The 16,087-nt window shown below is 35.8% G+C and overlaps 1 protein-coding gene across 1 annotated transcript in view; it reads right to left on the minus strand.

The window, feature by feature from the left end:
* ARHGAP42 (Rho GTPase activating protein 42) overlaps nt 1-16,087 on the minus strand; it is a 146,984-nt gene that overhangs the window by 79,604 nt on the left and 51,293 nt on the right. Inside the window, exon 3 of the mRNA XM_017816045.1 lies at nt 14,670-14,731. Coding sequence (XP_017671534.1) covers nt 14,670-14,731 — 62 coding nt within the window. The remainder of the gene's footprint in view (nt 1-14,669; nt 14,732-16,087) is intronic.

Here is a 16,087-nt window from a genome sequence, read left to right on the forward strand (position 1 = left end):
ACCAAGCACACCTACACCCAGCCACTTCCCAAAAGAGTAGGAGCAGTGAGTAGACGCTACAAAGAACCTGGCTGCTTATGAGTACCTGCACACTAAAAGCATTGATCATTGTAAAGTAAAATTCAGACGCGGAAAGCACTGTACATTAAAGTGTGTCCTCACCCCCACATGAGTTTTAGATATATTGATAGAGGACAATGGCCAATAAATTAAAAAGGAAAGGGAAAAAACCCAACTGACACTTTGTAATTTATTGTAAAAGCCTGCTAGAAGATAACATACTGGGACAAATTTTCTGCACCTAGGCTCCATTTTTGTATCTCCTGTGCTTCCTTTTCTTTTCAGAATATGCTAGTGCTTTCTTTTCCCTAAAAATCTTTTCGCATAACAAAGACCATGCATGCCACCTACTCTTTCACTGCAAAAGGACATACTTCAAAGAACTTCTGATTTCTCTGTCCTGTATTCCTGTTTTCCCTTCAGAGAGCAAGAGCTCAGTGAGGTTGTTGTTGCTGCTGTCATTAACAACATGAACTGGAAACTGTTATATTTTCTTTCAGCCCTTTCTCCCTCTTAGTCACTCTTATCTCGTAGACTTGCTGCTTAGTTATTTTCTATATAGATAGGACCATTTCATAAAGTGCTAAAAGAATGCATTTAACTTTTTCTGATCTACGCACAAATTCAAATATGACTGAAGCTGGACTAAGGCTTTATAACCAAATGGCTACACCCTTTTCCTCCTATAGGACGGAAACTACCTGGTGTTAAATTAAAAACAAACAACAAACAAACAACAAAGAAGCAAAACAAAATAAATCACAACAAAAAAACAAACCAAGCCAAAACAACAGTTTGGGTTTTCCCTCCTTTTTTCTTCAGCAAAACCCTGAAAATATTTAGAAGACAAGACATAAATTAGCAATGGATACGGTCATGGTAGGTAGCTAATTATCCAATAAGAGATATCTTTTTTTTTATGGCTTACTCCATGGACTTTAACTCAGTGAAAACTATAAAAGATAAAGTAATCACAAATACAATCACACTGAAGGAAAACCAGTTCAGTCATGTACTTACAAGTTTGGGTATTTATCTTTTTATCACTCACATTAATACAAACAGTGCATGTCTCTTGACTAGGCTGAGAGTTCAAGTCATACTGAAAGCAAAAGTGAGCTTGAGAATGTAATTTCACATAGCCAGCAGAAGAACACTTTTCTGTTTTTACCTCCCTTTATGGCTTTCCAAAAAATAAAAAAAAAATTCTCAGCTTGAATGTTTACATTACCTACATTATCAAGTGGGAAATGGCTACATAAACACAGGAAACAGCATAATTGGAGCACAGAACTAATTAAGAAAAAACTGATCCAGAATTCAAGTACACCCACGCTGCACAACATTTTTAATAGTAAACTATTTTATTGAGTACTCTGGTAAATGTACATGTTTTAATATATTACAAGTATCCTTCACATCTTAAACATTTAAACAAAATATTTTTTTTCCATGAAGGAAAAAGTAAACATGACAGAACCATGTTCTACTAGGGGGAAATCTTCAATTTAAGAAGTAGAAGTGAAGGAATCTCTGCTTTTGTGGAGAGTTTTTGTGGCTTTTTAAGCTTTTTTTTTTTTTTAAATTCAATGCATCAACAACAAATTAAGACAAGATTTCTAAGATTAAGACAAATCTTAGAAAATAAGCAACAAGCTTTACTTTACGAAAACCTTATTTTAAATCTTCCAAGGGCATTTTCAATCTGGTTGTTAGATCTACTTAACAGTCACCTCAGATTAGTTCTACTACTTTGTCTCTTTGCTTTTCCAGATTCTGATCTGTAAATTTTGCGGCCAGGCCTGTTTTTCTCACTGTGCAGATGTCAATAAAAACTCTCCATAGTGGAGTGAACGAACCCCAAACAGGCCTTCCTGTGAAGTTCATTAGGATGTGAAGAGAAAGTTGGAAATCAATAAAAGAATAAATAATCACTTAACTAATCAAAGTAAGAACTTTCTAACTTACTATGAAAAGTAAACCCAACATTATTTAATTACCACACATTATTCCTTAAGGGATGCTGAGCTGTCAGACTCATCACAACATTTATTTTGAAAAGTTTTGTTTGTCAGAATTCCTGAAGCTGACTTTAAATATACTTTCCTCAAAAAAACAGAAAGTCAGAGTGCAGGTTCATTTTTCCTAGACTGAAGCTGGAGATGCTAAGGCAGATAGACAAGCTGTTCTTTAGTGACAGACTTAAGAGTCTGAGTACCCGAATGTCATAAGCAACAACTTCTGAGTCCAAAGTAAGAAAAAACACTTCAAAATTTAAAGCAAAACAAACAAACAGAGTTTAACAGTGAGGGATAAAAATAAGCCAATGGCTAAACAACAAGCAAGCCAAGATGCTGGCACAAATGTTTACTAGAGTGAGGATTTTGTTTTAAATTTTTCAAATTGCCAGAAGTATTTACAATTGACATAGTGGGTCCTTTGTCTGATTTTCTTCAAATAATCGAACAATAAAAATGACCAGCTACAAAGCTCTCCATAGAAATTTAGGTTTCTAAATACTGAAATCAATCTGTTTAGAGACTCACACAAAATGCTCTTGGAAAAATGTCATGGCTAATGATGTTACTCTTAACTTCAACTGGAAAAGCAGATCTGTTAGAGGTTGTCCAACTTCTGACTGTTACCTGTTTTCCCCTTAGCCCCTACCTCAAAAAATAATGTGGAAGTCTTCTTGAGAAATATACCATATTCTTAGCCCATTATCATGATGGACACCTTTGAAATAACTTGATGAACAATAATCAATGACAATCCGACTAACCATGCTCCAGGCTAAGAAGGACGCATGGTCCCCGAGTAATACAAAATGCTTACTTTGTTTCTACATTATATTTTCCAACACTTGGCTTAATGTCAGTTTGTGCCTTATATACATCTATTTTCCTTGGCAAAGTATTTCACAAAGCAGCTCATCGTGAGAAAGTTTTCCTGACAGTCAGCCTAAATTCTCTCCCAAATTCTTCCTCTCAGATGATTATCTCTTCTTAGCTAGATGATGTAGTAGCATTCACACTTCTCAGACAAAGAAACAAAAGTTTCAAATCAAAGAGTGATAGCTTCAGAAGTAAGGTGAACTTTGAAATAAGTTCAAACTGAAAGAGGTCTTAATTATTGATCTACACTTTTAGCAGTCCATGCAACCACTTCTGTGTGAAGTTCTGTGGCTAAGTGGTGGCTATGGGGACTCGGCAACTGTGTAAGCAGTCACGTAATACCTGTCTCCTGCTCTTAGCAAAGCCAGGCAGAATTGTACTAGTAGTACAGCTGGCCCTGCACTATTTGTAACCATTGGATGCTGCCTTCCAGTATGAAAATTAATTTTCACCTTCACAGACACTGTAGGTCTCCATAGGTCAATTCCAGTAACTTCAAAAGTGGGGTTAACAGTTCTACTATCTACTACTATTAGGAATCACTTTGCATTATATTGGGCAGCTGCTGTGAAATAAAACACTGAGAAAGACAGTCTGACAGTTCGAGGCTTTGGTCCTTGATAGAAGAGCCATGACAGTAACCAAACTATTGACTGTTATCTCTCTAGTACCAAAAAAACCAATCTCCAAAAATCATTGTAAAAAAAAAATTAAAAAGAAGAAAAAGTTGGTGCTGAGGAAACTAGCTATTCAAAGAGATTAATGTAATTAGAAGTTGTATTTTGCTTTAACAACTACTTCATGAATGAACACATCCAGGCATAAAGCCAAAATCAGCTGAGCTGTTTGTAATGGTACTATGCCCAGGAACTGTTAACGCTGAAACTGGAAGTATGTATCCTTTCAGGAAACAAAGGCACGTGTATGAAAATTTAAGATATTTTCTGAAGAAATGTAGGTTAGCCACAGATTTGAACTACCCAGAGATAAGAGAACTTTTACAGGTACAGGATCCATAATAACTCTTTCGACATATGCATGCTATTGACAGCATTAACTCTCTGTGTATAGCACTCCGGTATCCCAACCAAAATGTAAAGATTAAATTAGAAACATGCAGTGCAGATGTTCAAGCTAATTCCTTACAACCACTGGAAAAGGTTATGATGTTCCTTTAAAAAACTGGCATAATGATAAGTAAACTAATAGGAAAATACAATATATGAAATATAGAAAAAAATAAATTTTATAGCTGCATACACACAAAGTTTTATTGATACCTGACACACAGAAGAATGTTCAAAGGTTATTTAAGGCTCAAATAATGAAGAATTTTAAATTAGAACGTTCTGCCAGTTGTCAGTGGTGAAAATTCAAAATGAGCATGTTGGGAAAGCACACAAAATTAAAAAAGTGATTCAGGACACGGGATGACACATGCCATGACAAGACATTTACAGCAAAAGGTCTAGAAATAGTATCAGGCACAGATTTCTTCACCTTTTTTTTCTGCTCTCATGGAAATGTGACTAATAAAAAGATCAATTTAGAAAGCTCTTATTTAGTTTGTAAAAAGTGTAAGAACTGGTTTAGGGGAGAGAAACGGCTAGCATGCTTTCTTTAAAGGTAGCCTTTTACTAAAGATTAGATAACCAAAGAAGTATCTCTCACAGTTTTACTCTTCAAGGCTACCAGACTCTGTGGCCCCACCATTCAAAACTTTCTGCAGTACCATATGATCATGGCTTCCAGATTTCTACTATAATTTCCTGTTACTCCCAGAAAAAAAACCTCTTTCCCTGACCACAACTAGTCATAATATTGGGACTGCAACAAACATTACATCAAGAGGTAGATTTGCAGGCATTTGTTTTGGCGGCCATGATACCTTAAGCAGAGTTTGCTGATCTTGCATTGCTTCTTCATCCTATTTTTGACTATATATTTTGTCCTCTATTGATGTGACATTGAAACAGCCTGTCACAACGTGGTTGAAAAATAACCAGTAAATATTTTGTTTGTTTTGCTTTTAGCCAGGTCAGTTCTCTGAAGTGGGTACATAATAAACTGGCACTGCTGCCAAAAAACAGACAAAACTGTTAATCTGTTTCAGTCTTAGTTCAAAGCAAAAGCACTTGCTCCAGAAGATTCATCCAAGAAAATCTGTCCAAGTAACAATAACTGGAGCTTTTACAGACATTTGGAAAGAATAATAAAAGCAACCTAAGTGTTCTGCAAATATTAAGACAACATCCTAATGAGAATACTTCAAATAAAACAACTTTGTGTGTAACACAGCTATGGGCCCATGCAGATTACACAGATTGCCCAAGGGAGAATATTTTGCTTTCTTGGGAAAAGGTAGGGGGTTTTGTTGGTGTTTATTTGCTTTAAATAAAGGCATATTTGTTTCTACATATCCTTTGGTACATATAGTGCTTGTGTTGTTATCTGGTTTTAATCACATTTCCCAGGACACTAAATAAGAACAACAAATAAAGGGATTTCAAACTACTCCGGAGATCAGACTAAATGAAGAAAAATTAAAAAATAAGTTTTTTGTAGGAACAAAGTACCTTTTCTCATATTATTGGGAGAACTGCAGATAAACTCACAATCCATTAAAAAAAATTCAGGAAGTTGTAGCACGTCTCATGTTCTGACAGCATGTTCTGACATTATTACAAGCTAGTATTGGGTACAGCACATATCTTCTGCTATGAGCAACTCCATCCCCTCCCTCTGTAGTCACAAAATAAGTGCATAAAACTTTAATGCTGTAAGGTTGGCTGATCCAGCAAAAATAGGGTTCCTTTAAAATACTCATTTAGAAATGAAAACATCTTTCTCTTTTCTCTGTTAACAGTCATCTGAGAAGACATTTGGTTAGTGACTGTTTTGAAAGGAAAAGCATCTACAGTCTGAAATAGCAACTACACGCATTTCTGTGAAGACTAAAACACCATTAAAATAAACTCCTTCCAGCCGTGTTACTCACTAAACACATCTCAAAATTTTGGGAAGTTGCTGTCATGTAATGCGAGATTACATGCATTGAAACGCATGCATGGATTGAATGAGCATATGAAATTGAGAACAAATTAGATTTATAAATTGAGAAGTAGCAAGAGGCTTTCCAACTAACCCTTCATTTTGTACTTTTAATGAAGAGAGCATTTCATGTCTCTGTCTCTCCATGATACTCTTCAAGATCAGGAATGGCAAGCAATCTCATTTTGTAAATGTTCTCACTGAAAAATGCTGCAAGGTAAAGCTGGAGAGGGATGTTTTACAAGGACATGTAGTGACAGGACAAGGGGGAATGGCTTTAAAGTGAAAGAGGGTAGGTTTAGCTTAGCTATTAGGAAGAAATTCTTTACTATGAGGGTGGTGAGACACTGGAACAGGTTGCCCTGAGAAGCTGTGGATGCCGCATCTTTAGGAGTGTTCAAGGCCAAGCTGGATGGGGCCCTGATCAACCTGGACTAGTGGTTGACATCCCTGCCTATGAGGAAGAAGAGGGGCAGGCACTGATCTTGCTCTTTGGTGACCAGTGACAGAAGCCGAAGAAATGGCCTAAAGTTGTGTCAGGGGAGGTTTAGGTGGGATATTAGAAAAAGGTTCTTTACCCAGAGGGTGGGTGGGCATTGGAGCAGGCTCCCCAGGGAAGTGGTCACAGCACCAAGCCTGACAGAGAAGTACTTGGATGATACTCTCAGGCACATGGTGTGACTCCTGGGGATGGTCCTTTGCAGAGCTAAGGGTGGGACTTGATGATCCTTGTGGGTCCCTTCCAACTCAGCATATTCTGTGATTGTGATAATTCTATAACCATATGGAGGTAAATACAAACACAAGCATCTTGAACTTAGAAAGCAGGAGAAATTGTAATAGTCAACTGAATCAATTACATTACTCTACAATGTAGTACTCCTGCAAGACACACTGTATTTTAAAATTAAATGGATTTTCTTCATTTCTATTCTCTTCATAAAACTGAAGAGCAAATACTATTAGGACACTAGTTATCAAGGCATTCTTAAGACTGGGTACACTGTTTGTGTAAGATGGCAAATGAACGCACATGAATTTTAAGAAGTGTTGTAAACAAGGACCAGAGCTAGTGAATCCCCTTTTCTTTCCTCTTGAACAATTGTCCCAGGTCCTATTCGCAGCCTCTTGGTCCCATCAAGACATACAAGTGCACTCTGTTTGATGCCAGCTAACCAGCTAACACAACAGTAGAAATCAACATGACAGGTCTACATTTTTACACCTCTGACAAAAATTGTTTGCTACAAGAAAATAACTATGTCACAATTCAGCTCCATGATAACTATCTTGGAAAACAGCAAAGATTGTCCCAAAAAACAGTCGGACTGCTTTCCTCCTCAACTGGTAGGTTTATAAGGCAATGAAATTATCTAGGCCCAAGCCTAGCAGGATGGTGCAAAAGGCTCTGCATAAGCTATGGCTCTGCATTGTGGACATTCATATCATTAGGAAACAATTCACTTTTTCAAAAGAAAAAGAAAAACTTAAAGAGAAAGCCACTAAGTAACATAGTGCAAAACATGAACAGTAGGTTCTCTGTTGACTTCATTATCATAAAACTCTGAGTATATTCTGAATTAACACCATTACTCAGTAATAGCAAAATGATTCCAGAAGTATCTTCTACAAAGTTAAAAAACACATGGACCTATATTTTCAGACCTAAAGGGTGGCAGTTACAGGGATGTGAGAGGGACTAACTGTAACTAGTTTCAACTGAGATCAGTTTGATCTTTTAAAAATTATCATATCAAATGTCCCAGGATGACTTCACTTTTTCTTCATTTCCACAAAAATAATGGAACAAATTATTTTAAATAATGAAAATTATAAGAGTGTAAAACTAAAAAGCAACGTACATTGATATATATTATTATCTAGTAAAATTACAGAAGCTGATGCAGTGTTATCTGGAAGAGTCAGTTAATGCTCTATACTAAGAGGACCCATAATTTTATCTCCAAATTGTCTGCCCTAGTATGTATTCTTTATTTGGGAAAAGGTCAGAAACACATACAGATGTTATATATTACACTACATTAATGATAACAAAACATGAGCTGTTTACTTTTATTACTCTGTATTTTATTTTTTTTTAATTGAGCACAAATGCTAAGAAACATTCACTGAACATGTGTATTTTTGTACGTAAGTGGTGCAAGGAAAGATAGCAAACAGGATTCCTTCTAGCTCAAGACATGGCAAGGGGGAAAAGCTGCATCATGAGCTGTCCCTCAACAAGAACATGCCAAAGGATCACATTGCAGATCTGCTCTCTACCCTTTTTGTGAGGCTGAAGATACTCTACTAAGCTTTCCAATACTAGGATGTATCCATGACATGTCCAAAGATTTCCAGGAGCAATTTACAGTATAAAGGGAGGCAGCAACCACCAATCTCTGCACTCTGAGGCACAGGGGTCCTTAAATGTTGCAGATCTGGTTTCTTCTAGCAAAGTAACTACTCTTTTGGGCTCTTTGAGGTAGACCTTCGCAGACCTTTGCTGTCCACTTCCAGGCATGAAAAACTCATGCTAGTGGGGACATAGAGATTTGGCACTGATATCTCTACCCTGCATACTAAATAAGTTCCCTAGTGATGCACTCAATAAGAGAAGAACAAAGGCTGAAGTGTTTCTTTCATTTCTTGTGGTATTTGCAAATGACTCAACTCAGGGAAGTGGAGCAGAAGAGTCTCTGATAAAAGCCAATGGGAGAACTGGGTATCAAGCAGAGTTAGAGCGATAGAATTGTTTAGTCATATTTGAAGTAATTTCGGAATGTTTGTTCTGGTTAGTTCTTATGAAGCAAGACTCACAATTGTATCAGCAAGAAAAAAAAAAATCTAATTTCAAGGGCCGAAGTGTTAACCTATTGCTGAGGACTAGTAGGTCTGGTCTGTCAGAAATTTTAAAGTGTGCTGAGAAGATGTAATTTCAATTACTGAATCACAGGTCTTCAAGTAACATTGATCTAATTTATTTGAACTAAAATTAATCAAAGAGTCCTCTTTGCAGTCTCTTCTCATCTTGAGCTTCTAGGTGTTAAGCCTTTCTTGTTGTCTATCTCTGTATCTTTTCTAGGCTTTTCTTGACCAGAAATGCATATAGCCAGTAGACAAAATGGGGGCTCACCAAAAAGGTTTACGAAGGCATGTGATTTGTTTTTCATAATTTTCCAAATTATTTCTAAAACTTAGCTTGACTGTCAGAGGACAGTAAGCTGATGGTCTAAAAAGAAAAGTAAAAAAAAAATAACAAAACTTCTCAAGTCAGTATTTTCCTATCTTGCAGAATTTCACTTACCAATGACACGGATTTTTTCTGTAATAAATATCAAATATGTAGTTTAGTATACCTGGGGTAGAGTTGGAGGAAGAAAAGAGGGAAAAAACAATAAATAAATAGATAAATATAGGTAGAAATACTGTTTATAACAAAATAAAACAATTCAGTACTGATTTACTGATCCTTGTTCAATAGAAAACTCAAAATGGGTATTTCCAAATTAGTAGCCTGGTGCACAAGTTCAGAAAATCTTTCCAAAGAAGTCAGGTTGACAGCACAGTCCATGCTAGATGTTTACAGTCATCCTAAATATAAGAAAAGAAATCAAACCCACCAAAACCAGCTTTGAGGTGCTTTAATTAATTTTAAACAGAAAACATGATGGGGGGAGAGGGAGTAGGGGGAGCAACAGAAACAACCAAAAAACCCCAGTCCTAATTGCAAAGAAATCCTTTCATTTGTGGTGTTGTTCCTTCAGTTTTAGTAATATGCTTTCAGGCTCCTTGAAGGCAGATTTCTACCAAGCAGATTAATTTAAATGCCAAAACTTGTATGAGAGGTGAAGAGCACTGAAAGCAGTTAAAAAGTATATCAAAACACTATCACATATTATTTTTTGTAATTTTGAGAGAGACACAATGCAAAACAAAATGCCAGGTGTATGTTCTGCAGTCTCAGGGTGCTAGTATATGCAGTATAATTTTTCCCCTTTATAAACTGAGTAATAAGCTGCACCTGTGGATAGAAGACTGCTTATTTCTTCTGATGGAATCTATAACCCACTTAGCATTACAGGGAAAAGGTTAATTCTGCTCAAAAACATGTTGTGTCCTTCAGTATCTGATTTTATGAACCATTCCATGGATAGTTGGTTTTAACAGTCCATTTATTTTTCTTCAAGTGCAGCTTTCGAAACTGAATATTTTGATACTTTCCCTGGAAGCAGATCGTATCAGACCCCTTGTGTGAGGGAAAACACAGAACCACAATAAGAACATCCAGTTAATACAAAAAAAGTCCACAAAAATGACATACTGTCTGAAGCATGAAGATTATTAGATATGAAAAGACAGATGTTATAAAGAAAAATATTCATCAAGGATAGTACAAAACTATCTACTTCAGAATTTTTATACTATTCCCTAAAGTATTTAATATTGGTCAGGAATCTCACAGATTCACGATGCCAGAAAGAAAAGCTCTGGGGCCATTCATCATTTGCCAGTAACCCATAAAAACTTGGGTAAATAGCAAGGAATGTAAGAATTAAGAGGCTATTTTAGTTTTGGATTTAGTAAACTTTCAAAAATAATCAGGGAGTTACAGCAAGATAACACTCAAGAGAACTCATTCAATGCTTCAAATTGATAGGGGATCTCAAGGAAATCAGTAGCATGAACCAGTTCATCTATACATATGTCAACATACAATAACCCTATGAAAGGAAAAGGAATTAGCAGTTTACTTCACTCCCAGTATATTTCTGTTTGTTATAAAGTTTATTAATAACATCAAATTAATGGGAAGCATGAATAATATATGAATCTCTAAAATAAAATAGCATATCACTTATTTAATAGAAAGGATGCAAATTCAGTGAAAGAGGAATAAAATTATTTTAAGTAAGTTCCCTTGTTAAAGATTTTAACATTCCCATTAAATTACAGCATCTCTATCATTCCCTAATAATCACTGGGAAATAGAGGTAATTATTTTACTCTCCCTGGTTGCTTGTTGCTAAAGTCATTGGAAATGCAGTGTGAATGAATCTGACTTTTTATCCTATTTACACTACTCTTTACACTACAAGAGCCAGTGCTGTTTGGTATGGGGTTTTTTAATGGACCATTTACCAACAGCATCATTAAATTAACACCATCATGAAAGGACGGATATCAAACCTAAGGCTGTATATCATAAGGAAGGCATCTTATGAGTTTCATTTCCCTTTATTTGCTTTTTAAGGAGAAATGTGTGGCGCATGGCCTCTGTTTTTTCTGACTACTAGTCAATTTTTTATCATCAGGAAATAAAAGACAAGGATAAAAGAAATTGACTTGAAATAATCACCATATTATTACTGCTGCCAATAATTACGGCTACAAAGCTTTACACAACAGAATATTTATTTATGTGCTACACAGTTTCACTTAACCTTCTACTTCAGTGTTTTTCCCAGTAATATTGTTCATAATATCTCATTAGCTTCTTCTAAATAAAAAAAATTAGTTCTTTCTGGTTCTTTATGCAAGAAGGGCAGAAGACTTGCTAAACACCTCTCAAACTATTTCCTTTACCACTGGAAACACTTCATACATTCAGTGGACAAGCACTCCAACATTCTCTGTGTTCACCAAGACAAAAAAATAATTTGACTTATGAAGAATTTAAGAGGCATCAGATGAGAAATAAGTTGGTAATATGAATATGTACTTTCCATATTCAAATCTGATTCATGTGCTTATATGCATGCTCATAATTTAATAAAATTCAAGGCAAGGAAACAAGGCCATTAGCTGGTAAGCAACATTAATATCTGTCATTCCATATTCCCATACATCCTGCATTCACTGTTGCAACAATGTCTTTTACTGTCACACACTTCAAGAATTAAAAGAAAGTTTTAAGTGGCATGGTGAAGTGTATCCATAAGTAGCCACAACATTGCCTAGCTGTTTTTCTCCAAGCCTTCAAGAAAACAAGGCTTTTCTTGTTTTCAAGAAAACAAGACTTTTTCTTGGTGGGCACCTTGTCAAAAAGAACAAGGCTTTTTTTAATAACTTTTCCAAGTTTTCTCTTTTTACGCAGAAGGAAATCAAATGCCTAAAGACTTGCATGCCCTGTCTCAAGCTTTCCCATCAGCTGAGAATTTTTTTCTAAAATCATCACTAATCTGCAAATTGGTTGGCTTGAAGTGCTTCCAGCAGAGAAATCTACGTGCATGCATAATGCTCCAAACTTCCTTAGAAATAAGCAAAAGTGTTTTGAAGATTTCACAGTTAAATCCCAAGTTTGTCAAGCAGAAAATTTATTACTGCAATCTGTTCAGCATGTCACATGGCACGCTGATCCTCACAGGGACCTCTGGATTCTATGATGGCATGTAGGCAGTAAGAGACTGGAGAATAAAAAAAAGCATCTTTGACAAAGGTGACTTAAACTTTAACAGTTTAATTCCAATAATAATTAAACAAATTCCACCCAAACTTTTTAAAAACAGAGAAAATTTAAGTTAGAGAAATTTTCTTATTCAAATATCACTACCATGAAAACAATGTGTCCTCAATGTTCTCAACATGAACATTGAGTTTGAAGAACAAACAGAATGAGGTTATTCCAAACTGAGCACAAAGATGGATACAAATGATTTCCCACCAAAAGCAGCTTCTCCATACATGAAGACCCTGTGGGAGACTCATGATAGAGCAGCCTGTTCCTGAAGGACTGAATCCCATGGAAAGGACCCACGCTGGAGCAGTTTGTGAAGAACTGCACCCCATGGCAAGGACTCACACTGGAGCAGTGGAGGACTGTCTCCCATGGAAGGGACCCACAATAGAGCAGGAGTGGCACCTCCCATTCCCTGTTCTCCTGTGCTACTGACAGAGAGGAGGGAGAGAATTGGGATTAAAGTTAAGCCTGGAAAGAAGGGTGGGGTGGGAGGAAGGTTAAGATTTGGTTTTTATTTCTCATTATCCTACTCTGATTTGATTGTCAATAAATTAAACTGATTTCCCCTAGTCGAGTCTGTTTTGCCTGGGACGGTAGCTGCCGAGTGATTTCTCCCTTTCCTAAGCTTGATCTATGAGCCTTTCCTTGTATTTTCTCTCCCCTGTCCAGCTGAGGAGTGACAGAACAGCTTTGGTGGGCACCTGGCATCCACCCAGTATCAATACACCACACTGGGCTATACAGTCCATGCATTCCCATTGAAGTCATACTGATATAGAACAAAATATATCATTCTATCTGATTGGTTTTTTTCACTTAGTAAAATTTATGGGGTTTTCCCCATTTTACACTAAAGGCCTTCCTACATCTTTTACAAAGTAAAACATTCCATGGAAAGATCAAACTATAAATCACAGGGAGACCAGAAACTTCTAAAAGTGAAAAAGGTAGTGACTGAGAAAAAAAAAAAACCAACAAAAACCCAGGAAATTATGTATACATATTATGAAAGACTAACCAATTTGAAAAATAAAGCCCTGGCCTATTAATTGCTTTTCCTTTTTCTAATAGTTAGCTCACAACAATCTTTAACTGGAAAGCTATCAATTTTAAAACATTAACTAAGGAATTAATAAATGTTCTGCTAAACATCTTTGTGGTGGTAAGTACTGAAGTCACCTCACTCTTCCATCTAGCCAGAAAAAATATTTAATATGAGGCAAAAACATTTTATACTTTTATAGGTTTAAATGATATTAACTATCCAACTGTACTGTATAAATGTTATGATTTTGCCACTAAATACTTATCTAAATAGAAATAGTGGGAGAAAATTCTATGCTTATTTACTTCTAGGTATAAGACGACTTTATGTAAACCTCTTCCTGGATTAATAAATTTGCTCCAATCTGAGTCATACTTTCCTCAATTCTTTAAGTACCCATAAGAGGAAGGAAAACCAGGACAAAGTTATTGGATGGGTTTGAGCTAGTTAAACTTTCTCAATATTTAAAAATCCTCCTACTGAGGTTAATTCTTAGCTCACTTTTTTATTCATTACTGACTCCCAAGGAAGGAAAAAAAATACTTTCATTGCTTACATGGAATTTTTTAAAAAATTCCTACAAAAGAATACACTTAAAACTTCTTTGACAAAGCTACATTTGAATAGAAATATAAATGAAAGCACACAGTAAATCTTATCAAAGGGCATAAGAACACCATATCAATGGATGAATTTGACAAGTCTGATCTATAACATATCCTACAAGAGTTTCTCTGAGGTGATGAATTTGTTTTCTCTTCTTTTCACTTACCATATTCTTGGTTCACTAGTATACATTCACTGGACAACACATAGAGTATTCTATTAAATATAAATACCGATCTACATTTCTACTATAAGCTCTTTGCGGGAAGGGAAAGGTACAGTAGCATGAAAAGGTTATTTTGGGGCAGGGAACGGGGAGGGAGAAAACTGAGAGAAAACAATGTAAAACTCTTTGGTTGAATACTCTATTAAAAATTACTGCAGTCTGTGCTAATACATTTCTGCCTTTGTAAAACTCCAAGTAATCCTTATGAAATATTTAACACTTATTACACACATAATAAAAAAAATTACTTAAGGGGGAATAGGAAAAAAGTGTACTATTTTACACGAAAAGAGGCCCAATGCAACATATTGCTGCCAGCAAACTTACCAGTCGTCTTCTCTCCTCTTCAACAGCAATCAGGAGCCGAGCAAACTCTTTCAAGGACTGGGCTGAAATGAAAACAAAGAAAAAGAACGTTCTGTTTAAAATTAGATTTTAAGATCAGGTGAGTCAGTTATCTGGCTTGAAGCTATAGTGATAAAATACTGCTCTTATATAGTACTTCACTAAAATTAGTAGCCATTAAATGAGCCACAAACTGAAGCAAGAGGTAGGCCAAGAGCAAAGAAAAAGAATCTGAGTCTTAAGAGGTATATGTATTTTAAAAATAAATTTTTAAATGGAATATGGCAAACTGATTTTCATGAAACATGCAAAGACCAGTCTCAAAAGAAAGAATTCTATTATCAGCCACAAAATTTATTTTAGCACACTAGAAGTAGAAAGAAAAATATTGAAGTTTTCCTATTAAGGTGCAGCAAAAAATATTTGCAAAAACAATGAAAAATACTCGGGTAAAAATTTGAAAGTCGACATTTTAGAAGAAATACCAACTGTTTAGATTTAACAGCTCTTTGGCTTTACATTTTACAAGGACAAGCTCTCAGGTGACTCAAACAGATGATTGATTTATAAGCTTTGAATTCTGTTACAAGGGTGAGAAAATCCTTGCTCAAAACTGTTTTCAAATAGAAGTCAAAGGGCCAAAGCAAATGTCAATAGAAACATAACAGAAGAATTAACCTATAAAAGAGGGCAAGAAAGAGGAAAAGATTCTGAAAGCTCTTAAGGCTTTATTCTCACGTATGTAAATCTCTCTAGAAAAGTCTCTCTTTCCATTTATATTACTTTCTGAAGGGTATATGGGTTATTCAGAATTCAGCATCACAGTTCCACAGACAAAAATGTCAGAGAAGAATCATGTAAAGAGAGCTAAGTATCTCTTCTTACTTTCTCCGGATACAACCAGCAGTAATTGCTACTAATGACAGGATGCTAGATTTCATACTTTAAATCTCTGATCTCAGAACACAGATTCATAAATCCTAGTTCCTCACAATAAACTTGAGGTAACCTGAATAATTTTTGAATGAGGAAAAAAAACCCCTGGAAACAAAACTCATGGAATTTCTCAAAAGAACAGGCTTGAAAAAGCCTTCACAGTTAACCAACACACAGTGCTGAGGTTAAGCTAACCAAACTCATCTTCTTCACTATTCTTCCATTTTCCTAAGTGTTTTTACAAAATATGTCAGTCTCCATTAACATGGCTTTATCCCCTCTCAACTTCCCTGGAAGATTTAAGGAAATAAGTGCATTTTCTAGAAAGTACAGGAACACAGCAGATCCTTTAAGAGGGAACCAGTATCTGGCTTGCCTTAACTGCCTTGTCTGAGTGCACAAATTGCTACTTAGTTTTTGGACCATTCCTAAATAATTTTTATCCTTTATACCATCTGGACTTT

Source organism: Lepidothrix coronata, unplaced genomic scaffold (assembly GCF_001604755.1).
Source record: "Lepidothrix coronata isolate B3197 unplaced genomic scaffold, Lepidothrix_coronata-1.0 Scaffold53, whole genome shotgun sequence".
Lineage (NCBI taxonomy): Eukaryota > Metazoa > Chordata > Aves > Passeriformes > Pipridae > Lepidothrix > Lepidothrix coronata.